At 41.8% G+C, this 27,164-nt stretch overlaps 1 protein-coding gene and 1 long non-coding RNA gene across 2 annotated transcripts in view; one reads left to right on the top strand and one right to left on the bottom strand.

Moving 5' to 3' along the window:
- SAMSN1 (SAM domain, SH3 domain and nuclear localization signals 1) overlaps window positions 1-27,164 on the top strand; it is a 178,049-nt gene that overhangs the window by 83,711 nt on the left and 67,174 nt on the right. Inside the window, exons 8-10 of the mRNA XM_082244679.1 lie at window positions 2,155-2,226; window positions 6,643-6,748; window positions 9,372-9,733. Of these exons, the coding sequence (XP_082100805.1) occupies window positions 2,155-2,226; window positions 6,643-6,748; window positions 9,372-9,733 (540 nt within the window). The remainder of the gene's footprint in view (window positions 1-2,154; window positions 2,227-6,642; window positions 6,749-9,371; window positions 9,734-27,164) is intronic.
- The window catches only part of LOC309545471, a 960,129-nt gene that overhangs the window by 876,489 nt on the left and 56,476 nt on the right, over window positions 1-27,164 (bottom strand). The gene's annotated exons all lie outside the window — the stretch shown is intronic.

Genomic DNA, 27,164 nt, shown 5'->3' with positions numbered 1-27,164 from the left:
GTGGTGAAAGCAGGCAGTGAGGATGTGATAAAATGCCTCCTCACCACCCTTCAAATGCATTTGGATTGCTCTTCAGAGCGCAAGCTCGTATAAATGAACCCTTTTGCCCATACCCACTGGGCATTTTGCCCTGGTCAAGGACCATCCAGCTGCATTAGCTTCTTGTAGTTGGACTAGATAGTGCACCTGCACCTTCCACCCACGCCTAAAGTCTGGAGCCTAATGCAGTGGGGCTAAATGCCCAGTGTGCATGGGGCCTTAGACATGAAACAGGATCTAAGAATGAAGAATGGGAAAATGATTGAAAAGTTTGCCCCCTCCATTCATAAATTGTGTTTCATTTATGGAAGCTGTAGTACCAGCCTCTATGAATGGAGGATCTGGCTGGAACGTGCGGGCATAGTTGAGTACTCTTGATGGCACTCCTGTGACAGCTCCTTAGTTGTATTAAACCCCGCCATACCAGAAGATTACAGTGGCAGGGGCGGAGAGGCATGGATGGAGGAGGATTTGCACTAACAGAAGAGGCATCAGCACAAGGGACACATCCTTCTGACTGTAAATTATCCCTTGTGCTTATTTTTCTGTTTTTTTTTTTTTTATATGGGCTGCAGTTAGACTTTTTTGACTGCCCAATAGAAGGTTCTATCAAGTGTAAAGTGCACACACCTAGCAGTACCTGCACATATTCTACCTGCAGCAGCCTCAAAGTCCATTCACTACTTCTGAATTCCCAGACACTTCTGTTTAGCAAAGCTCTAACATCTCTTGGTTCATTTCAATGATGGACTGCCTCACTTAACAATATGAAAGTACATGAAGCAGGAAGAGGTGGGAGGTCTTCGACAATACTAGTGAGTGCTTGAGTTTTGCCCTGTTTGGAATGTTAATTTTTATGCACATATTGAAATAAAAAGAATTTAAAAAAAATGGCCTTGGGGTTTTGACATAGCAATGGGGATTTTTAGGTTGCTCCAGGTATGTGCAGGTTCCTCTAGATATCTTCCCTTTATATTTGATAGCAACTTAATTCTACGATAAAACCACTTTATAGAAGTGCTTTAGGATTACAGTGTTCTAGTGGAAATTTGTCCATATAATTTTATAGCACAGGGGTGCCCAACCGCTGGCCCGCTGATTTGCCCTGCAACGTCCTGTTCTGGGATGGCAGGTCAGGAAGCCCAGATCACGGATTTCCGACCCACCATCCCAGAGCATTAGTGTTCTGAATGGAGCTGGAAGCTGGAGGAAGCGCGGCTGTGGATGGAGCAAAGCTGTATAAGCCGATGCTTCTGTATAGCGCCACCTCCTGTCACAGGCGGAGTGATACCAATTGCACTCTGCCTGGGACAGCAACAGCTGGCAATATCTGTAGCAAGGGAGACTCCTGAATGGAAGATTATTTTTAAGGTTAGTTTATATTCTAAACTCACAGTGTATACATGGGCATATCTCTTCTGCAGTGGTTACTGGGCTGCTTTCAAACTGACTCGCAGGTGCACCGCAGTGAACCTGCAGGTTACCTGCACTGAGCCATACACTTCTGGTATTACAGTACCTGCGCGTTTGGTTCGCTTTCAGAAAGTGCACCACACCTGAAAGATATAATAGAAGTCTATGGCAAAGTGCAGCTAACCCACAGGAAAGCCACAGGTGCACTGCGCTGCACCCCCGTGCGGGTAAACCGCAGTGCATTAGTGTGAAGGCAGCATTAGGCCCCTTTCACACGATTGGTCTGATTGGGTCTGCCTGTCTATTTTTCAGGCGGATTAAATCGGACCCTCTATTCACCTCTATGGAGTGACAGATGTAAATGGACTTGTGTTTATTTACACCAGCCCACCTCCAATCTGATCTGCTAAAAAAAACAGAAGTCAATCTGTCTCCTTCCGTCTGAGTGTATCGCAGGGGCCCATAGAGTAGAGAGGGCTGGACCCGTGTCCGCTCTGCATATGCAGATTGGACAGGGACCTGTCTTCTGCCCGATCCTCTCATTGGGACCTGTGACTGGTTACCAAGTCGCTTAAGTGGCCCTCGCTCTTCAAAAGGTTGGACACCCCTGTTATAGCATGTTATATTATCAACACCTTTTTCCTAAAATGACCACCGTGTGCTTGCTTAATAAATTATACATATTTGTGCTGTTTACTCTAGATCCCACCGTATGAGCCCTGGAATCCAGCACATAACCAGTATTCAAATTCTAATGGATGCACTAATGAGATGGTGAGCACACTTGGAAGGCCTATGAGGGCTGCACTGGTATCACAAATGTAAAAGGGAAAATAATAATTGTTCTCTTGAATAACGGTAAACATGTGAGTCTCTGTTGAAATCCCATAAATCATTCCTAACTGTACAAAATTAAAATTGGGTAGACTGCATGAATGATAATGGTGCAATCTAACCATCTAATGCCTCATACACACGCATCGATTATTGGCCAGGAATTTTCGGCCAACGTCCGATCGGCCGATTTTCAGCTTGTTAGTATGATGCTTTCGACAACTGACTCCGACTTTTCGGCATAATAAAATCTGGTGTGCAGGCTATAACATTTTTGTTGGCCGTCAACACAACGGCCAATTTTCCGTCAGTCAGTACAGGTTTCGGCAGACAAAAATTTGATGAGCAAGACTGGGCATGCTCAGAGAAGAAAAAACACATGGAAATTAAACCATCACATGACATCACTTCTGAAGTAGATTTGTGTTGGCCGAGAAAATTTGTGTGCAGTCTAGGCACATTCCAACCAACACAACAACACTGGACAAAAGTCGCACAATCAGTCGGCCGATAATCGTTGCGTGTGTACGAGGCATAATTACTTGGTAAATTGATCAGTTTGATCATAAAATTGGTAGGCTGATGTGCTGTCAAATATGATTGTAGGATGCTTCAGAAAACCTGTACTATTCTGAGTATATAGCCAGCTGACACCAATAATACAGATACCCATAGACATGAGAGAGTGTTGCCCAATCGGACCAACATTAAAGTAGAACTACATGCAAAAATGTTTGTTTCCATTTTGGATAGAAATAGGGAGAGTTATAATCCCTGTAAGGTTTATTTTTTGCCATCCTTGTCCTACCAATTTAGGAGATTTACCTTCACGTCCTGTAAACCTATAGGGGTTTATTTACTAAAGTTAGAGAGGGCAAAATTAGTCACAATTCTGCAGAGAAACCAATCAGCTTCCAGGTTTTATTGTTAAAGCTTAATTAAACAAGCTGAGGTTAGAAGCTAATTGGTTTCTCTGCAGAATTGTGACTCATTTTGTACTCTCTAGCTTTAGGCTCCATTCACACCTGAGCATATCGTTTTCAGGCTTTTTTTGAGTGTTTTTCCAGGCTTTTTTTTTGTGCATTTTTAAGGCGTTTTTTTGCAGCTGTTTGGAGGCAGCCATTGACATCTAACAAAAACGCTTGTAATCTGCCAAAAAAGAAGCTCATGTACTTTTTTGAGCTTCAGGCGACAAAACGCTAATATGTGAACAGGGGCCATTGAAATTAATGGGATTTTGCTTGTTGGGCGTTTTGAGACTTCAGAGATAATCGTTTTATGAGTTGAAAAATGCGCAGGTGTGAACAGGGCCTTAGTAAATAAACCCCATAGCCACAACAGGAAGTGAGAGGAAATCCCTGCAAATTAAGGGAATTTCTTGAGTCCCCCAGGTTACCAGAACTAATTTCCACATTGAAAGATTTCCCCTCTATTACTTTTCTGGGGACAACTCAAAATGTGGGATTTTCTTCTACTTTAACGTTCAATGATAATGGTAAACAGGACAAATAGAGAGGATAAAACTCCCTAATTGGAGCACAGACAGTAATAAAAACTGACAGGTGTTCTAATCCCTCTCCACTCTATCCTAAACTAAAAGAAAAAAAGTTTTGCCTTTAGTTATACTTTAATTTGTGTCTTAATATTTTCATATACGTAAGTAGATAAACGTAATACAGTAAAACCCTGGATTAAGAGTAACTTGGTCTGAGAGTGTTTTGCAAGACAAGCTAAATTTTTTTAGAAATTTTGACATGATAAATGAGCGATGTGTTGATATACAAGTAGCATCACAACAGAGTATAAAAGAGAGGCACCTCTAAGTGTAGCAATATGGTTATATTCAATGAAGGTACAATATTTAGCAACTCACATGATTGATGATTAACAGGCACATCTAAGTATGGAGACACTGGGGTAATGCTGTCCACATAGACCGTCCTCTGCACCGCCCTCAACATCATCCCTTCCACACTGCGCTCCATGAGCACTTCAACCCTCGCTTTCAGATCGCTCTACTGCAGGGTAGTCTTCCCGATCATGACAGCGGTGAGAGCCAGCGGTACAGAGGACGGACTATATGGTCAGCTTTACCCCAGATGCCGGGTTACTTGCAGTAGATTTGTCTCTTTTAACCATAAACAATGTGAGTTGTTAAATGTTAAACGTTTATTAAATGTAACCATGTTGCTACACTAAGGCCCCTTTCATACAGGCGGACCGTTCAGATCTGCCTGTCAGTTCTTTTGGCAGATCTAAACGGTCCCCCCATGCATCTCTATGGGGTATCGGATGTCAGTGGAGACATGTCCGCTGACATCTGATCCGATCCGTCAAATCTGGACAGATGGAAACCCTATTTTCCATCTGTACAGCAGATCGGATCAGATGGGATCGGATGGGAAATGGACAGACGGTCCATTCCCATCTGATTCCCCCATAGAGAACAGCGGGACCTGACAGCTCTGTCTCCACACACAGCGATCAATCCCCTGCTGAGAAAAACGGAGTCCGCCTGATGGACTCCAAGTGTGAAACGGCCCTTAGAGATGCCTCTCTTCTCTTTTATACTCTGTAGCTTCTGCTGGATTTTGCTTCAAATACCCTTGTGGAGGCGCCATTTGTGGATGAACATTTTATTGTTATACAACCTATAACATTGCTATGATCTTTTTATATGGACTATAAACTGAAGGACCTATGAAATAATGGTTGTGGAACGAATCATCTGAGTTTCCATTATTTCTTATGGGGAAATTGGCTTTGATATTCAAGCGCTTTGGATTACAAGCATGTTTCCGGAACGAATTATGCTCCAAAGCATAAATCCAAGGTTTTACTGTATTTAACAGGCATTAGATATACCAAGAGAAATGCTACTTAAGCACATGTTAAAGAATTCTTATGAAAGTATGAAAAGCCACAGCAAAATGTAATCATGATGTTCAGCCTCAGGGTAACTGAATGGAATGCCTGCTGTGTTGTATACATATTAAAGCTGGACTCCAGGAATTACCTGTATTGCATTCTTACCTTGGCACAAAATAAGTACGTATATCTTATACCAGATGAGCCTCTTCGAAAATGGAAGTTGCTGTAGTAGTGGATGCTACTACATTGATAGCCACAATCTCCTGGGTTATACTCTGTGCACATAGCGTCCCCTCTGCACACTGACCATAGGGGTCTCTGGCTTGACTCTGCCACCATTCATAGAACATCTTGGGGGTTTTATTTCAATAAATACAAATCATTTGCTAAATAGATGAGCTGGAAATTGGTGACGTCTCCTCTCCACCTTGTCCAATCAGAAAATGGATTGTATTTATCGAAAAAAAGATGAATGGCACAGTGCAGAGTGAGAGACTCGGCACAGAACCCAGACGAATAGGGCTATCCCTGTAGTAGCACCAACTACTACAGTGATTTCCAGCTTTCCCAGCAACCTATCTGGTATTTGAGATGCAGACAGCAAACATTTTGATATCTGGAATTTTTGCCCCCATGTATGGCACCTCTTTCTATGCAGCATGACATAGTTGTGCAGAAAAACAAACTCAGCAGCTATATACAATCGACAGTTTCAAAGCCTTGCTGTCAATCAGCATGATATAGTGGAGGGATGGGCTCAGTTACTATATTTTAAGGCTGATACGTAGTGGGTTGCAAACTGCTTTCCAGTTGCAAGCAAACTTAGTAATATTGCAACTGGTTATGGTAGTGGTGTCAAAACCTCCTCCTATTAAATCAGCCTTTAACCATGTGGTAATTCTTTGAAGTGCTTCTCTAACTTTTTTAAAATCAGATTTAGTGAACCCCCTGTAAAGCAAGCATTTAATACCATCCTGTCCTGCTGACTGCATTGCTAAATGTCTCTGTAGTGAAGAGAGAAATGTGCTGAAAAAACTTCAACATTTGGCACTTCCCAGGAGTTGGAAGTTGGCATTCCCCACTGTGCTCTGTGGTTCCTTCCACCAGCCCCTACCTCACTATAGCTCACAGGGGTCAGCAGAAGGAACTATCAAATACAACAGGGGACCAAGCATCCAACACACAGGGAAGTATGCTAAGGGTTTTCAGCAAGCTTCTTTTTAATTCAGAGGAGTTTGACGGCATGAACTGTGGAACAGATAAGTACTAATTGCATGCTTTACATGCTTCTTTCTTACCTATTTAATTTTTTTAAATCATCAAGGACTTTTTAACTAACATTTAACAACTCAGGTCTCTGTAATTTATGACTTTACATGTAGCTTACAGGGTCATTGAGCCTTCTATATATTTTATTATGATACTCAGTTTGTTACAGGTTTTATCATCAGAAAGCTTATCTCAGTCTGGTTTATTTTTTATCAGGAACTGGATGACAATAAATCAGAATCCATGGGAACATTAAAAAGATTGCAAAAAATGGTCAGAACAAAGAAAGCCAATGACGATGTTAGACATGCTTTGTTGCAGTGTAAGTATCTGACATCTCTCTGAAGCGAAAGGACAACCTTATCAGTGCATCCATCAATTCATACATGTTTTCATATGCTCTCTCCTTAAAAGTGAAACATATGTTGATCCTGCCAGAAATGCAGTGAGCTCATTACTTCCTATTTGATCTAACAACTCTGCCTCTGCTGCACTGAAATCCCATGCAGTGTTGTCAGAATACAGCCCCTCTCCTCATCTCCATGATATAAGGAAGAGGTTCTGTAGTTCAGCATGGAAGAACTCAGACGGGCTAACACGACTTGGAATTTCAGTGCAACATTGGCACTGTGTTTTCAGTTCAAACCGGATGTAAGTAGCTCAATGAATATCTGGCAGGCGTTGGTGCTGCTGAGGAGGAAATACTATCCTTGTGAACCAGATAAATAGTAACTTTCTTCTGTTGTGTGAATATTCCTCCTGCATCCTTTTTTGCCAATCCTGTTGTTGCATGCCTTACCCATTACCAGTACTTTATATTGGTCATCTGTCAATCCAACAATGAACAAGCAGGAAAGCTGTAGACGTAACTGCCAATGTTACTCCAGGAAACTCACATCATTTTTTTTTGGTTGCACAACTGCGCTGTTGCAGTTATTGGATGATGTTTGATGGAGCTGCCCTGCAAGCTGATACGTGGGACAGAAAACAGGAGAGAGGGAGAAGCTGTATTTCAACCATCTGGAGCCACCCTTCAAGTTGATGAAAGTGGTATTTTGGGGCAGCTTCCAGAGGAGAAAGGAGGAAGTGAATGGTCTCCCCTTATTGATACAGCAGAGAATGGACAATGAGAATGGCGAGGGAAAGGCCAGAGGTCAGCTGTAATATTGGTACCACAGACAATAGGGGGAGTCTAGGGAAATTGCAGGATCAAACAGTTATTTACTAACTATACCAAGATGAAGGACATAAAGCTTCTGCATCAAGGTCCAGAAAATACTTCTAAACACATAGACCAGGGATTCCCAAACTACGGCCCTGCAGCTGTTGCAGAACTACACATCCCATGAGGCTCTGAAATTCACATACCTGACTAGGCATGATGGGAATTGTAGTTCCTGAACAACTGGAGGGCCGTAGTTTGGGAATCCTTGACATAGACACTTAGGGCATTTTTTAGTTTAATGACATTTTAATACTTACGTTGCTCTATAATGAGTTGTATATGCCTTAGCTCGTCCTATTAAAGATACTTGCCTGAAAACTGCAACAGAAGCCTCACCTGGCCACACCAGAAAATCACAAGCATGCACTGTGAAGCGTTTCTATATTTAGTAAGGGTTTTCATTATTCACTTGAGTACTAGCCTGTATATGTATACCACTTCTTTACCAGGCTAATTTTTATTTCAGTTTTCAGTGCTGTGATAGTTTGACTGACGATTACTTGATCATGTATCTAAATTCATTTTATATCATTGTTTTGAAAGGGATGGAGCTTACTTTTGGAGGTATTTAACTGGTTCCAATCCTGCCTATAATAAAACGATGGCCAATCCAGAACTTTCCCATCCCGGGTGGACGTCATATGACGTCCTCCTAGTCACACGCCTCCACTCTAGCGGCCATGCTGTGTCGCGATCTGTAACCTGCTGTGTCCACCGGTAGATTGTTTTACCGGGCCATGTGATCTCTGTGACCAATCACAACGATCACGTCAATTGTACTTAATGAATTGCTTTTATTCATAGCCATTCATTGTGTACTATTGTGAAGATCTATGTGATTTAAAATGTATTTAAACCTCCATCTTAAATATGATGCTTGCTAGGATCCCTTCATTCATGAAATTCCCCTTCCTTCACTTCCTCTGTTGTGAATGGAAAGATTCTTGTTTGTAATTGCCATGTGAGATTTTCCATTACAGTACTCACATAGCTCAGAGCCACTCTAATTGGCTCTGTGCATTTTGACTGTGATCGGCCCTGTCTGAAGACAGCGCAATTACAGTCATTTAGCACACATGTGGTGGAGCTGATACGAGCTTTTGGCTGCACCACACTTGCAGACATGGATACCTGACACAGGAAAGGAGCAGCTTGTTGTATACTTGGATTTTGCACACTGTTTTAAACTGTACTGCAGTAGTAAAGTGGTTAATAAGGAAATTGTATGGTGCCCTTACTCACAAAGTCTGTGCACAGAGAAGGTTAGCTTTATCCCTAACATGGCTCAATGCCTTCTTGTTCAGGGCTTGTCTCATACCTTCCTGTTCCAGACCATAATTGTTGGCCATTATTATGATAGGCTGCCTCACTAGCCAGTAGGAATGAGTGTATTTAGTGCATTTTACTGGGAAATCCTGCACAGGAGGAGCACACCCATCATGAAGAAAAAGGACCCCATGTCTTCATCAAAGCATCACCCCTTCCATATAGTGATATTATGTATTTAACACGGCCAGTGCACCAGCCCCTGGACAAGCTGGCCTAGGTTTTTGGGGCTCTGATTTAATAGGAGAGCGGTACTGTTTTGTATTTTGAAGTATGCGGGTGAGTTATTTAAAAAGCGCACTTATTCATTAAAGACCAGAAACAGCAAAACCAATCCGCTACTGTTATGATTGTACATAAAAGGGTACTGATCAATACAACATTTCATTTTAAGCTCCCACCCAAGACATTGAAGAGGAAGAAGAGGAAACATTAGTGACGTGTATGAAATTGGGTAAATCCCAAGAGAAAAAGACCACCAAGGACATTGCTAGGAAAAGACAAGAAGCAGAACGTTCTGTGGAGGTGAACTGTGCTTCCTTGGACAGATCTGGCAACCTAAAACGGAACACTTCCCGAGGCATGGTCACATGTCCGGATAATGCCACCCAGTTCATGACAAACTGGAAAACCTTTCCTGACATCTTTGACCCATTCTCAGCATCACAGATAGAAGGATGGGAACACTGCGTATGCTGCAACCATTACTCCCAACTCCCACCTTCTTTCACTGATATGGCCCTCCCATATGCTTGGGTAAGTTTATTTTGACTTCTTATAAATGTATTCTTTTTTATCTTCTGGATTTCAGGAAAGCCTGATTTTGACATTCCTACAGAAGTCTGTACTTGTGCTATTGATTCTACATTTAATGGAATATAGAGACTGGATTTTTAACCTTCATGACAATACAACTTTTTGAATCCACACATAAAATGCCTCTTGGTTTGAAAACATTAATTAGTCTTGCAGCAGAAAACTAGGAATATGCAACTTTGTGTGTTCTTAGTTCTCAGAACTATTGTCAATCCAAAAAATTTGTCATAGAGTTATTGTCAAGTTTGAGTAGTATTAAAAACTTTTTAGCTTAACACATTTAGCATAATAACTTAAAGCGAAACTTCACCCAAAAGGGGGGGAGCGGGTATCTGGTTTTGGCAAGTACCCGCTCTAACTTCAGGTCAGATCGCAGTTCAGCCCCCTCCTCCTTCCCCCCACAGCCTTCTGGGACACACATAAGTCCCAGAAGACTGTAGGACCATTCACAAAGCAGTCTTCCAAGATACAGACATTCTCTGGTGGAAATCTCAAAACATGATCTCTTGGTCCCATTTCCAGGATAATTCAACTTTTGTTACCCTTTCGTCCCCTCAACAAACTAAAAGTGTTCCCCAGTCTTAGCATTTCTGATATCTTCAGATACGGTACTTTTACTCCACACATTACTTTGAAAAAAAAATGTCAAGACGCTCCAAGGGGCAAAGGTCTCATCACAGCCTTTTAGAACTATATGGCTGGTGCAGATTCACAGATAAAATTGCCCTATATGGATAAATGGGAAGTAGACTGTGAATCCCAATTGACAGCGGAGAAATGGGACGAATGTTTGACCAACCTTCGTAAATATACTAGGTCACCTACGGTCAAAGAACCAGTGAAGTTGATTACAAGGTGGTTCTTAACCCTGCAAAACTTCATGCTATAGTTCCCATTGTATCACCTACTCGCTTTAGAGATTACTCCTCCCCTAGTTCTCTTTCTCATATTTTTTGGTCCTGTGAGAAGCTAGATCCAGTTTGCCAAAAAATGGATGAGTTTTCCTTGGTGATAGTGGGCATTTCATGGAATGAAAAGTAGAGCCAGCAACTTCCATAGTCCATATGATGGCTTTACTGGTTACATGACAGTGAGTAAAAAACATAGTGGGCAGGCCTATTAGGCTAACAATTGTCTACTCTTTACTCCCATTTCAGATATAACTCACTCATTCATACAATTTGTGTAGCTATTCATTGGGTCATGGCACTCATTGGAAGACCCTGGATATTGCTATCCCACAGAATAAAGCCAGAACAGATTCTATAATGGTTATGGAGATAACCTTTCATATTCTACACACCTTAATGTCATATTTTAATAATAAATGGGAACCCAGGTGTGAGCATAGACACCTTTTTCTTTGAGGAGTTACTCTCCTTTCTCAACCATCTATTATCTATCATGTTTAGCTTCTAGACAGGCATAAGATCACTTTAAATATTACTAAAACCTTATATGTTGGCATGTATATTATGTTTGAGATGTTCTTCAGTACCTTAGATTCAGGTATAGTGCTTCTGATTTTGGATCTATGTGTTTTGATGGCTTCAACATTTTCAAAGTATTTACCGTATATACTCGAGTATAAGCCGAGTTTTTCAGCACATTTTTTTGTGCTGAAAACGTCCCCCTCGGCTTATACTCGAGTCAAGAAAAAAAAAAAAAAAGTCCCTGGCTGCTCCGACGTGCTTAAACTTTAAAAATGGCACCGCCCGGCGCATACATGTCACCGCGCACGCACCGCCGCCGCTCGGGACTGGCCGGGAATAGCCGAACGTATACGAGCGGCGGCGGCGCGTGTGCAATGACGTGTCGGCGCCGGGCGGCGCCATTTTTAAAATGAAGGCGCCTCTGGAACAGGTAAGTGAAACAGCTGCACTACCTGCCATTATGCAGGGCTGCGGGCATACTACAAGGGATGCAGTGCTGCGGGCATGGTCCACCTGTACCATGCCCACAGCACTGCATCTCCTGTAGTATGCCCACAACCCCAGATCCTCTTGTACCATGCCAGTCACCCTGCATTCTCCTGTACCATGCCAGTCACCCTGCATTCTCCTGTACCATGCCAGTCACCCTGCATTCTCCTGTACCATGCCAGTCACCCTGCATTCTCCTGTACCATGCCAGCCACCCTGCATTCTCCTGTACCATGCCAGTCACCCTGCATTCTCCTGTACCATGCCAGCCACCCTGCATAATCCTGTACCATGCCTGCCACCCTGCATTCTCCTGTACCATGCCCGCCGCCCTGTATTATCACCTTAGGCTTATACTCGAGTCAATCATTTTTCCCATCTTTTTGTGGTAAAAGTAGGGGCCTCGGCTTATACTAGGGTCGACTTATACTCGAGTATATACGGTAGGTTGTATTGGTAATGCTTCTCTCTCTTAAAGCGGAGTTCCGCCCTCAGAAAAGTTTTTTAGAAAAAAATACCCCCGGGACAGTCAGGCCTAGAGCATTCCAGAATGGATAGCCTCTGAACTGTCCCAGGTCGCACTTACCTTTTAGAAGAAATACTTACCTTGAAAATTTCTTGTCCAGTGCTGCCATCTCAGGTGTGGGCAGCTGAAGCCAGGGCATCCTCTTTGGTCCTCTTCATCCCAGAATGCGCCTGCATGCCCAGAAGCTGTTTATCAGGGAATGACGCGCCTGCATCGCAAGTGATGAGCGGGGCCAGTGCAGGCACATTGACTCCTGGGAGCGATGACGTTCAGCTCCCAGGAGTAACGCAAGCAGGAAGTGATGGCGCGGGCCACGGTCGCAGAGGGAGGAAAAAATCGGGACTATCCATTTGTTTTTTTAGGGCATTTAAAGCAAGAGGGTGGCCCAAAGTCATTTTTGAGACAGGAACTCCGCTTTAACTCGCTCATTTTTGTAATATTGTTGACTTTTGTACAAGTTAAAAAAAATTTGTACACAAAAAAAAAGTAGTAAATATCTACCTCTGACATTGTCATATAGCCAGTCACTATTATAGGGTCAGCAGAAGGAACCACAAAGCACAGCAGGGGACCAGAAATTTGACACTCATGGAAGTGACTATAAGTATAACTAAAGGAAAAACTTTTTTTTTTTTGTTTTGGACAGAGTGGAGAAGGATTAGAAACCCTGTCATTTTTTATTGCTTTCTGTGCCCCCTTTAGGGGGATTCACCCTATCTATTTGTCCAGTTTACCATTATCATTGAAAGTGAAAGTAAAAAAATCCCAAATTTTGGTTTATCCCAAGAAAAAAAAATAGAGAAATCTTCCAATGGAAGCACTATTTCTGGTGACCTGGTGGTCCCCAAGGAATTCTGTTAATTTGCAGGGATTTCCTCTCACTTCCTGCTTGGCTATGGGACAAGAAGTGAAGGGAAATCTCCATAATGGTACACACAGGGCAACTCTGACAGGGGTTATAACCCTCCCTTGGGCTATGAAAAATGAAAAGAAAAATGTTGCCTATAGTTCTACTTTAAAGTATAACTAAAGGAAAAACTTTTTTTTAAGGTTTGGATAGAGTGGAGAGGGATTGGACTGTCAGTTTTTATTGCTATCTCATAAGAGAGATTCACACTCTCTATTTGTTCTGTTTACCATTACCATTAAAAGTGAAAGTAAAAGAAAATCCCAAATTTTGGGATGTCCCCAGAAAAGTATTAGAGGGGACATTTTCCAATAGGGATAATAGTTTTGATGACGTGGGGGTCCCCAGGAAATTCTGTTAATTTACAGGGATTTCCTCTCACTTCCTGTTTGGCTATGGGACAGGAAGTGAAGAGAAATCACTGCAATGGGACACAGATAGAGAAAAAAAAATCTGACAGGGGTTGTAACCCTCCCTTGCTCTATCTAAAATGAAAAGAAAAGTTTTGTTTTTGTTTTAATGAAGCCATCAAAACACATAGATCCAAATCATTTGGTGGAGGGGGGATTATGGTGTGGGGTTGTTTTTCGGGGGTTGGGCTTGGCCCCTTAGTTCCAGTGAAGGGAACTCTTAAGGCGTCAGCATACCAAGACATTTTGGACAAGTTCATACTCCCAACTTTGTGGGAACAGTTTGGGGATGGCCCCTTCTTATTCCAACATGACTGCGCACCAGTGCATAAAGCAAGGTCCATAAAGACATGGATGAGCAAGTTTGGGGTGGAGGAACTTGACTGGGTCCCTGGTCTTAACCACCACGGAGAGATCGCCGCAAGCATATGACTTGTTGTCGACTATATCGTGGGCAGCTATTAAAAGGGAGGCCAAATTGACATCTTTACCGTCTAAAATATCTTTCTTAATATTTACAGGTATAAAATGAGCTGGGGTGACAGAGAGGGTACTAGGAATAATAGTCTGAAAAGTTCAGCTTTATGAGCCAAAGCTGGGTATGAGATACCGTTGCGCTGTAGCTCGGTCATGAGCTTGGAGATGGTCCAGGATCTCGGAGAGGGCGTGCTACCATGTTCTGATCCCCTGGTGGGATGGAGGCAAATTCTTTAATGTCCAAAGCCTGTAACATGACCTATGTAACTAAGAAGAAATCTTTTGTGTGTGTATATATATATATATATATATATATATATATATATATATATATATATTTTTTTTTTTTTCAAAATGTGTACAAGTGTGAGTTATGTGGTGCAACGAGCGGACTCACTATGGTGATAGTGGGTAAGTTAGCAAACGAAAACTCAAGTTGCACAGGACTGAAAGCGTGTCAGTCTTTGAGTGTCATAGATGCTGAGTTACCTGAAGCATACCAGGAAAATTAACACCGTAAACTTAGGCCTTAGTTACCTGAAAATGTGTCAGGTAAGTAGTATGAGTGTTTGCAATATGTCGTAAACGTATGATGTATGTGTTAACGGATGAGGAGACTTGTCACCAAACAAGTCAATTAATGAATGAACATCTCAATCTGTAGGTACCCGTAAGCGGGACGGGTGAAAACTGTAGTGGTGTAATGCCGTAAGCTACAGGATAAATGATGTATGTACAGTACAACAAAGTTGACGTGTATGGGATAAGACCCGAAAGTTTTGAATATATTATAATGTGTGACTATAAAGGTTGAGGAAATACCCACCTGTATTGATTGCGCCTAAACTTGGACATGTAAGTCCTGTGGATATGTAGAAATAATAACTATGGGAAATTGGAAACTACGGATATAAGCAAAAAGTAAGAAATAAGTGAGATGCAGATGCGAAATATGATGTATGAATACCGTAAGTAACGAAAAATGAAATTGTACGAAAATATTGACGTATTCGTAAAGAGTTCAGGGAGGTTGAAGCTAGAAAGTACAGGAAGTAACTGTGATTGTGTTAGGCTTAACAATACTGTGTGTAGAACATTCAAATCATATAAAAGGATAGCATGAAAAGGCAGATGAGAAGAAATCCTTTTACAAAAAAACACACTAATTTTGTAACATACCAATGCTGAAACGAAACCAGTGAAATGCAAGTGTACCAGGAATGAAGCAATCTGATAGCAGTAATCTGTGAAAAATCATGACAAAATCAGAGCCCAATTCAGGGAGGTTAAGTGCAGGTAATTATGGAGCGAGACTCCTCCTTCTCCTTTATATATATATATATATATATATATATATATGTATATATATATATACACACACAGTATCTCACAAAAGTGAGTACACCCCTCACATTTTTGTAAATATTTCATTATATCTTTTCATGTGACAACACTGAAGAAATTACACTTTGCTACAATGTAAAGTAGTGAGTGTACAGCTTGTATAAGTGTAAATTTGCTGGCTGTCCCTTCAAAATAACTCAACGCACAGCCATTATTGTATAAACTGCTGGCAAATAAGTGAGTACACCCCTAGGTTAAGATGTCCAAATTGGCCATAAAGTGTCAATATTTTGTGTGGCCACCCTTATTTTCCAGCACTTCTTTAACCCTCTTGGGCATGGAGTTCACCAGAGTTTCACAGGTTGCCACCGGAGTCCTCTTCCACTCCTGCATGATGACATCACAGAGCTGGTGGATGTTAGAAACCTTGCACTCCTCCTCCTTCTGTTTGAGGATGCTCAATAGGGTTTAGGTCTGGAGACATGCTTGGCCAGTCCATCACCTTTACCCTCAGCTTCTTTAGCAAGACAGTGGTCGTCTTGGAGGTGTGTTTGGGGTCATTATCATGTTGGAATACTGCCCTGTGGCCCATTCTCCGTAGGGAGGGGATCATGCTCTGCTTCAGTATGTCACAGTACATATTGGCATTCATGGTTCCCAGCATGAATTGTAGCTCCCCAGTGTCGGCAGCACTCATGCAGCCCAAGACCATGACACTCCTTTCACCATGCTTGACTGTAGGCAAGACACACTTGTCTTTATACTCCTCACCTGGTTGCCGCCACACACGCTTGACACCATCTGAACTAAATAAGTTTATCTTGGTCTCATCAGACCACAAGACATGGTACCAGAAATACATGTCCTTAGTCTGCTTGTCTTTAGCAAACTGTTTGCGGGCTTTCTTGTGCATCATCTTTAGAAGAGGCTTCCTTCTGGGACGACAGCCATGCAGACCAATTTGATGCAGTGTGCGGCGTATGGTCTGAGCACTGACAGGGTCACCCCCCCACTCCTTTTTGTTGCCAGCAGTTTAGACATTAATGGCTGTGTGTTGAGATATTTTGAGGGGACAGCACATATACACTGTTATACAAGCTGTACACTCACTTCTTTACATTGTAGCAAAGTGTAATTTCTTCAGTGTTGTCACATGTAAAGATATAATAAAATATTTACAAAAATGTGAGGGGTGTATATATATATATATATATACACATACGCTGTATATGTTGTGTCTTCTTCTTCTAAAAGGGGGCAATAAAGCGAAGTGGTTAAAAGATTAGGCGGTAGAAAGTACTTAATATAAAAGCACAAACACATGACTTCAATACATGTTATATGTTCTAAAGTTTGAAAAGCAATAATATTGGTGTGGTCGGGCGCTGGTTACTTCAGGTAATCTCACACATCTTGATTAGTTGTCAGTGCAGGGAAAACATGAATATTCAGCGTCTTTACAGACAGAAATGACTGTAACCTAGTGAGAGATCGCTGCACATGGTAATTCTATTTCCTGAGAATAAATGATAAGAATTCTGTGACAGGAAATGTCGTACAGCTGCTTAGAAACACTGAACCTTTACAAATGCTTTCCATGTAGTCAGCTGTTCCTATAACTAGGTAAATGATGCCATAGACTGGAACGATATGACATACCTGTAAAGTCATTTATAATGACAATGCGGTAAAAAATATTTGCGCACTGTCATGGAAAGTAGAAGCAACAAAACAATTAAAACCTAATTTCTGGCTAGGTTTAAAGATGGTGCATGCGTTTGATGTGAACCTGTCACTACTAGTAGACGTAATTATTTCATGCAGAATGCTGGGATGGTCATCATGTCCTCCATGTTTCCCTCCTTGTTGGGCGCCAAGCAAGGGTCACATGAGAGGCCTACCTAGGGGTGTGTTCTTAGTGGTTAGGGCCACTGCCTTACACACAGAGTACCTTTACTTTGAACATACAGATGAGCTATATAAAACTCCCTCAATGTACTTTACACCACTATGGTTACTTGTACAATTAAGAGGGACTCAAAGAGACCTTGTCCTCTCCACCTGTCCAGCGTATCACAGCTACCTCACTTTTAGTAACGGTATGGGGTTCCGCTGTGCACCTAGCGTGCACTATATGCGTGCACTTAATTTTACCTTTTCATGCCTGTGTAGAGGATGATGGCCCCAGTGGTGCAGGTCTGCTCCTGTTGCTGTGGGAGACGGATCACTGCTGAAGGAGTGCTGACAACATCTTCCTTGATTGCAAAATGCTATCTCACCTGTCACATGAACGTGCTCAGCGACAGGTTGCCAGAGAAATCTTTGCTACCCTTGGAAACCACTTGCATCTTCACACTGTATTAACTCCTGTACTGTTATCCTCATACCCCAATGTGCTTAGTGACCAGAGCTGTAGCCTATTTGTACCAGTTACTTGAATTACACCCCCTGAGTAACTTCAGACCAGGCAGAGGCAAGATTTCAAATGCTTTACTTGTATAAATTAACATGATGACATACAGTATATAGACAGCAGTCTGAAATAAGGTGCAGTCATTTCCCTAACTTTCCTAGTCCCTAACTCAGGCTTGTGGCTGCCCCAGCATACCTGAAAAGGAAAGAGTCCATCTTTGGTAGAGTCCATGGGTGGCATGTTTAGGGGGGACTGAAAGCTCCAGCATTCCTCCTGGGCAGTGGGAACTCCGACTTCAGCACATCACTGGGCACCCAGACTCTGGTGGCCGCAGGGAATTGGTCTGGCCAGAGTGAACCATACGGAACAGAACCAGCAGAACAAGAACTCCCTTGGCATCTCCGTTAGAGTCTGGGCCTTCGTTCCTTATATAGGACACAGGACCAGGTGTCGGACCCAGAAAAACCCACCAAAAAATACCTGGGAAACACAATTAACCCCCAACTTCCCGGCTGTGGCAGCCTTAACTACTACCTATCTACACACTAATCAGCCCTGCAGCCAATTGACTGCAAGCTGCTGATAAAAGAAGGTTTTCCAACAAGACTGTTTGCACAGAAGCCAATCTAATAATTGTCTTCTGTTGCTCTGGAAGGGCTACACAAAGTTCGGATTTTGACCGGTCCCAGCTGAACCAGACAATTTTTGATCCATGTGTACGCAGCTTAAAGATCACCATACACTATACAATATGATTGTGCAATCTCCTTTAGATCTACCATCAGCTAGATATTGCCTGATTTGATACAATTCGAAAGGATTTGTTAGATTTGTCCTCCTATTACAAAGTTTCGGTTAACCTAAAGTAGATTGTAAAACCAGATTTTATACTGTATGACCACCTTAAGCATGCTTTAACGTAGACCTAAACCCAATCACCTAAATCTCTAATAAGCCTTTACAAGTTAAAGTGGAAATAACCCTCCCCCCTCCACCTCCAAACAAATGCTAGGCAACAGATTTTTTGGCAGAAGAGACATGCAAGCCTTCCTCTTTCTCTTGGCAATCATTTTATTTTTTATGTACACTGCATGGCACATGCTCTATACCAGCCTTTCTCAACCTTTTCAACACAAAAGAACCCTTGAAAACCCTTCTCTCCGGGAACCCTTGCTAAAAATGACTATATCCAACTCATGATACATTACTGTGATGGTCAGTGGGAAGAATGCTCCTTACACGTCCGGTCACTGGAAATAATTACTTCCTTACAGATATCTAAAAAGATCAATGGTGTCAGTGGGAACTTATCTGAGAGGCAGAAATTGCTCATTGCTCAAGGAACCCCTAGTAACCTCTGGAGGAACCGAAGGTTCCACTGATCCCTGATTGATGTACGCCACCAGCTCATTCCACTCATTTGTCACTGAGAATAGAATCAGGGTTGAGTTAAAACCGAACTCCAGGAATTAGATACAATCTACCCATTTTCACTGTAAAGATTAAATGCTTGTTTAGTCTGGGGGCTGTAGAGATACTTACCTTACTCCTGGCTCCAGCATGCTTCTTCCATCTTCTATCCACAAAAATTGTACATCCTTGTCCTTCAATTTTTTGTGCCCCCCTGGTCGAAACCATTTGTTGAATCATCCCCTTTAGTTCTTTGAACAAACGTTCTGAAAAAAAAAAAAAAAAAAAAGATTTTCTAATGAAATTCTACAGGTGTAAGGCTAGCAGAAAATAAACAATTTTCCTTCAGTTACACCTAAACATAACCCAATGTAAATAATATTTGCTGCCACAATGAAATGTAGTATTTATGTGAATTCCCTGTAGCTATTGATAGCTGTAGGCTGCTGTAGACAAACCCAGGAGGCAATAGGCACAAACTAAACTTTTCCAGCCATGTATAATTTATATTTTAACATTTTTTACCAGAAAAAGCGAAAGCAGTATAAAACATTATTTACAAACTTGATTATTTCACTTCCATGGCTCGCTAAATTAAAATTGTCAGAAAGGAGGCGTTATGCTTTAAATCATTCGTAGGGCAATCACGAGAAGTTAACTTGATAACTGTATCCAGTAATGGTTTCTGCTCCGCTGCTAATTTGTGTCATAATATTTCAGAAAGGAACACAGCGTAAAACATTCATTTATTATAGGAGTGTTTGTTATTTATAAAGAATATGGAAATTTCCCGCTACCTGCTTCAGGCTCCATTGGATAGATTGATGCGGCCCTTTGCAACGGGATGAGTGATTTCAGACACGTGTGGGTTGGGAATTTCTCTATTTTGGATGAACTGCTGATGTAGAAAGAAAATGTATGAATTCTCCTCGGAGTTCTGCTATTTTATTCTTTTACTGGATTAACGCAAGCTAAAATGTTTCTGGTTTTATTTGAAGAAGTTTCATTTTATTAAGTTATGGGAAATGAAGCATCTGACCGTGACTGAACATTTTTTATTTAAAGGAGAACTTTCATAAATGTATTTATTTAAAAGGTATGTCATATTTAAAGCTGAGGTGTAGGTATGCATATTTTTGCAAAGTTTAATTGGCCCCCCTTGGACCAACGTAAGTATGCATGCATGCATCATAACTGGAAGATCCCCTTGGAAGCTGAAAAACCTTGTAGCAGGCTTAGAAGCTGACCTGCTGCTTAGTGAACACAGGAGGTTGCTCGCTTGGCACAGGGGCTATTTAGAGAACACTTTGTATTTTTCCAATTAATTTGTTTGGATGAGGTGGAGATTGTGACACCACCACTCTGCCTCTCCATCGCATCCAATCAGAAAATGCTTTTCATCCATTGAGGGAATGCAAAGTGTTTTCTGAATTTTGCCCATGCCAAGTAAGCACGCTTCTGTGTTCACTAAGCAGCTGGGTATCCTCTCACCATGGGACTCAGAAGCTAGCGGTGATCACTGGAATAGTGACCTACTATAGAGATTTCAAGATTCCACTGGGATCTTCCAGGCATGACACATGCATACTTACCTTGGGCCAAGCTGGACCAATGTCAGCATGCAAAAATATGCATACTTAAGCTCTAAGGCTCCATTCACACCTGGGCGTTTTCAGCTCCAAAAACGCTCAAAAGAAACGCTTCCAAAACGCCCAACAAGTAAAACCCCATTCATTTAAATGGCCCCTGTTCACATCTGAGCGTTTTGCAAAACGCCTGTAGCTGAAAAAAGTACATGAGCTTCTTTTTGGGCTGATTACCAGCGTTTTTGATAGATGTCAATGAAAAACGCCTGAAAAAATCACGGTAAAATCGCGGTAAAAATCGCGGTAAAAATCGTGGTAAAATCGCGGTAAAAAACGCTACGCTCAAGTGTGAATGCAGCCTAAAAGAATTGTAAAATATTTTATTTTTTTATTTTGAATAACAAACATGTTATAATTACCTGCTTTGTGCAATGGTTTTGCACAGTGCAGCCCCAATCCTTCCCCTCTGGAGTCTCCACCGATGCTCCTGACTCCTCCTGCCTTTGAGAATCCCCCTAGCAGGTGGCTTGTACTCATGTGGGCTTGATCCTTAGCAGCATTGTGTGCATCTATAGACACATACAGTTTGGCTCAGCTCTGCCCCCACTTCCTTGTCACTGGATTTGATTGACAGCAGCCAGAGCCAATGGCCAGTTTTGCTGTAAGTTTAAGTGTTTTTTATGAGAAAAAAAATGAGAAAAATTATTATTTTTTTTTTTTCCCATGGGTGCAATGTCAATCTCCTGCACACTCTTCCTACAGCTCTCTGCCTGTACTTCTGTAGAGGCAATCAATTAGAAAGCTGTAGAAAGTGTCAATGGACTATGTGTATGCTGATTACCGGACTCGTAGTTAATTAAGCTTAAGCTTTGCTTTCCTGGGATTTTTGCCTTCCTCTGGATCAGCTGTGGGTATAGGATTGTGTATATATATAATTGTAAAATATTTTTTTTCCCTTTTATTGGTTAAACTAGATGGTCTTTTTTTTTTTTTTAGCCAGACTAACTATGTAAGTACATCATCTGCTGCAGTGGACTTGTGGTTTATTCATTTACACATCACTGATTGTGCTGATTTTATATGTGACAGCAGCCACGGGGGAGAGGAAACCCCACATGCTGCCACAAGTGCTTGGGAACATGTTACATTCTTAATTGGCCTGTAACATGTTCCTATGGGCTATATATATATATATATATATATATATATATATATATATAATATATGTATACGTGTGTATATATATATATATATATATATATATATATATAGGTATACGTGTGTATATATATATATATATATATTGTGGGGTTGATTAGCTCGGTGGTAGGCGTGGATGACCCCTTTGGGGGGTGCGTTTACACAGGGAGATAGCCGAGAAGTGGTTGCAAACAACAGTTTGGTTTATTCTTGCAGTTTATTTCACACAAGTGCAAGCCTCAAAACGGCAAAATAAAAATAAAACACAAAATAAATCCTTGCCACTGTGGGCGGCTACCTTCACACACTGGAACCTATCTAATGAAGTCTGTCCACAACTTACTGTTGGGCAGACTTGGCTGATCATACAGCATACTCTCAATAGTCCATTTTTTATCTCTTCACACAGCACATGTTCATTTAACCTGTCCCTTTTGTTTGTCTCTTCACATAGCAAACAGTTCATTTATTTCTTCCACATAGAAATAGTTCATTTTCTCACCTTGAGAAGTCTTCAGTCTTAATTAATTTCCCCTTCACACAGGAAATGTCCATTGGTTTATTTTCACCTAGAAACGATCCAAGACCTCACCTTGAGTAGTCTTCACACTTGTTACCCTCAGCTTCACATCGCTTCAGGAGGTCTTCCCCATGCTCACACAGCTTTCAGGGGGCACACATCTGACTGTCCTCCTCTCCCAGCCCACACGGCGACAGGAGACAGCAATCCTTAGACTTCCTTTGGACAAATGATAGAGACCTTAACTTCCTCATCCCGAACAGCTGAAGGCCTTTCAACTTCCTTAAGCCGTCCTGGCTACCTTTTCAGCTGACACCCTATAGTAATTGGTGAACTTTCTACACCAGGTGGAAATGTATCTCCTGTCTGTGACTACATCCACAGATTTACCTGACTTACTGTCACATACCCCCCCCCCCCTCTTGTTTCAACCTCGGGTTGGGACCAGTGTTAATTTTGGCAGCAGATTTCAATTTAGTTTTAGTCTTAGTCTTAGGACTAAAATGGCATTTTAGTTTTAGTCCCATTTTAGTCTTCTGCAAGTGTTTTAGTTTTAGTCGTATTTAGTCGACTAAAACTCCAGTACATTTTAGTCAACTAAAACGTCCTACATTTTAGTCGACTAAAACATCCTACATTTTAGTCATCTATAATCGAATGGGTGTAGTTCAATTGTAATTTGTAATGCATTATTTAAGCATTTCTCTACAATTTCCAAACTCATTATACTACTGCTGGTCCTGGAGTGAAAAATCTAATATGTTATTATTTATGGTATTAAGCTTTGAACATGCACCAGTGTTAATTTTGGCAGCAAATTTCGATTTAGTTTTAGTTATAGTCTTTTGACTAAAATGCCATTTTAGTTTTGGTCGTATTTTAGTCATCTGAATTGTTTTAGTTTTAGTCGTATTTTAGTCGACTAAAATTGTGTTAATTTAGTCGACGAAAACGTTTTAGTTGGTTTTAGTCAACGAAATTAACACTGGTTGGGACACAGATTTCCAGACACGCATGTGTCAGGCACTTCTCTTGGCTCTCACTGATAAGCCTCCTAGTATCCTCAAGCTTCCGGATGAAACTGTTTCTGTCATCTTCATTGACAGATTTCTCGTAAATGTCACACAGTTTGTCTCTTATCTCATATACATCTTCCTCAACTGCATTTTTGGCATAATTTCGCTCCTTCTCAAGTTTGTCTTGCATACAAGTTAGTCCTATCCACCAAGGAGGACCGTGATCCATAGGCAACTCAATTTTGCTAGTCTTAAAGTCCTCAACATTCTTAAGACGCCTCTCTCTGCAATCAACAAATGATTTCCACAACACTTTGAGAACCTCTGCTTCACTTAGCTTTGTTCCAAGAAATGTCTTCTTGAGCTTGGCTTGCTCTAAGATGCTGTGCAGAAGGCCTTCCATTTGCGACAACAGGCTGTCACACATTTCTTCAAAGTGACCCCTGTTCATTTTTCCAGCGACATCATCAACTTTCCTTCCACTAACATATGGGTCAAAGGCAACAACACAGTTGAACCCAGCGATCTGGGTGGTATCCATTATAGACCTCCTCTCTGCATCAGTGAAGAAGCATGGAACTGCAACACATTCTTTTACAGGTTTCTTCAATGCACTTTCTGCTGAACTATTTGACCACTCAAGGTCACCTAGTTCCTTTTCTCTATCTGAATTCCACATGGAATGCATCTCAAGATCACTATCAAACTTCTGCCACCTGTCTTTCACCAGTTCCCTTTTGGAAATATTCCCTGAAAGGCACTTATTCATTTGCTTCACGTTTTCACCAACAGCCTTAGTTTTCTCCACTAGGTGGTGTTTGCTTTTTTCTCCCAGCTTTATATCACTTGCTTTAGTTTTCTCCGCTTTAGTTTTCTCCACTAGGTTTTCAGCCTGAACTGAGAAATCACCACATCTCTTACACAACTCCTTTGTTTGCTGAAGCTCTACTGATACATTTTCCAATGCTTGAAGTTTTTGAAGGAACTGTTTATTCCAGAGGGGTGATTCAAGCCACATGTCATCACATTTCTGAGGCTCACTCAGGACAGACCCCAAAACACTGATCCTTTTAAAAACTGCATCAGGCACACTATCCCGTCTTTAGGACAGATCCTCTGTTGCCTGTAATTCCTCTTCAAGTTCTTCCAACTGAATCTTCATCTCTTCTACTTGCTGTTTTAAGGCTCGCTTAGACTTTTCTAGCTCCTGAACGCTTTTCCCAACATCATCCTTGGAGCTGACCAAATCTTCCATTTCTGTACACAGCTGTTGGTTAACTCTTTCTAGTTCAACCTTACACTCAAGAGCTTCCTCCAAGGAGCGAGCCAAGAACAGGGCTTTGCTCTCATTATCACGCGCCTCCGCTTCTGCACGGTCGAGTTCTTCTGCATATTTTGCAGACACAGTCTTCTCCTCACCAAGCATCTGATCAAACTTCTTTTTCACATCTTCAACACTCTCTAATGAACCAACGCTTTCTTCCATGCATTTTTTCATATCCGCTATCTGAGCTTGCAATGTTGCAACTTGCTCTGATAGGTTTTTCTTTGCTTCCTCCTCCTCTTTTAATTGTTCCAGGAAGCCATTTTTCTCATCTTCCATTTGTTTGAGCTTTGTGCTAAAACTCAGCCTTTGACACCTCTCTTCCTGTAAGAGTTCCTGCGTGTCTTGCAGCTGCGATTCCAAGATAGAAAAATCTTCCGCAATTTCTCTAGATTTGCTGTCTGCTTGAGAAAGCTGATTTGTGACATTGTCCAACTCAACCTGCAGTCGGTTTGCCTTCTCTGACAGCTTAGCACACAATCGGTCACCTTCTGACACTTTGACTTGCGATTCCTGCAGCTGTGCCTCTAATTTTTTCCTCTTGTGTTCAGAATCTCCTTTTCCCTGCATAAGAGCCTTCACCTCATTGGCTAGTTCCTGGGAATGAGAATGTAATTCTGCCACACAGGCTTCTTTCTCCTTTAACTGCTGCTGGACACGTTGGGCTTCATCTTTCCAACTTTCACAGTCCGTACGCAATTCATCTACCACATTGCTCAAAGTGGTGAGCTCAAACACAGTACTCCGTAATTTAGCCTCTCTTTCACTTTTCTCCTTGTCGCTGAGAGACCATGTCGTTTTCAGAGCGACATTCTGTTCCTGCACCCCCTGCAGGTCTATTTTTGTAGCTTCCAAAGACTGAAGACTTTTTTTCAGCTGATTACGCAACTCCAACATATCACACATACTTTGCTTCTGCAAAGTCTGAATTTCAATTTCCTTTTCCATGAGGATGGTATCTTTCTCCATTATAGTCTCTCTGCGTTTTTGTAACTCGGAAAAAAGAAGAACAGTGGATTCTTCACACTGGAACACCTGAGCCTGCAAGTTTCTATGCTCCATCCTAAGCAATTCCAGGGCGTGTTCCTTTTCTTCCATTTTCCGTTTCAAGGCATCCATCTCAGCCCTGCACACATACTCGGTTTCCTCCAAACCGATTGCCTCCATTGGCTGCTGGCGTCTCTGTTTCCAGCCTGCCATGCTCTCTTGGTGAGCCTTTTGTTGAGCTGCAAAACTCTGCTGAAAATCCGCATTTGCCTCAGTGTTGCTAGGGACAACAACCTTTCTCTTTAGCGACTTTGTTCAGGCATGGATGGGGCTCGTTCAGGCGGTAGCATCCCCTCCATCCATAGAATCCGGTCTCTCATTTCAGCTATCTTTGCATCTTTCAGGCGTTTTGACCGCCCCATCTTCAATAATTCCACAATAAATTTTTCACAGTCCAGCAAAAAAATTTGAGACCACTGTCTCGTAGTTTTTCTCTCTCTTGCAGGATCTCCTTTCCTGCACACACAGTTTGTGCAGTCTCATGCACCAGACACAACAAAGTTCATCAAAAATTTTGAGACCACTGTCTCTTAAAACACGTTTTTTTCTCTTTCAGGATCTTCTCTCCTGCACACATAGATTGTGCAATCTCATGCACCAGACAAAGTTCATAGAACATATGCACTTCTTTGCAGGGATCTCTGCTTCTGCCCAATGCATACCTCCACCATATGTGGGGTTGATTAGCTCGGTGGTAGGCGTGGATGACCCCTTTGGGGGGTGCGTTTACACAGAGAGATAGCCGAGAAGTGGTTGCAAACAACAGTTTGGTTTATTCTTGCAGTTTATTTCACACAAGTGCAAGGCTCAAAACAGCAAAATAAAAATAAAACACAAAATAAATCCTTGCCATGGTGGGCGGCTACCTTGACACACTGGAACCTATCTAATGAAGTCTGTCCCCAACCTACTGTTGGGCAGACTTGGCTGATCATACAGCAGACTCTCAATAGTCCATTTTTTATCTCTTCACACAGCACATGTTCATTTAACCTGTCCCTTTGTTTGTCTCTTCACATAGCAAACAGTTCATTTATTTCTTCCACATAGAAATAGTTCATTTTCTCACCTTGAGAAGTCTTCAGTCTTAATTAATTTCCCCTTCACACAGGAAATGTCCATTGGTTTATTTTCACCTAGAAACGATCCAAGACCTCACCTTGAGTAGTCTTCACACTTGTTACCCTCCTCAGCTTCACATCGCTTCAGGAGGTCTTCCCCATGCTCACACAGCTTTCAGGGGGCACACATCTGACTGTCCTCCTCTCC

The sequence above is a fragment of the Pelophylax lessonae genome (assembly GCF_965119305.1).
Source record: "Pelophylax lessonae genome assembly, chromosome: 2".
Classification (NCBI taxonomy): Eukaryota; Metazoa; Chordata; class Amphibia; order Anura; family Ranidae; genus Pelophylax; species Pelophylax lessonae.
Note: the sequence above shows the minus strand (reverse complement) of the source record. Positions and strands in the feature narration are given on the sequence as shown.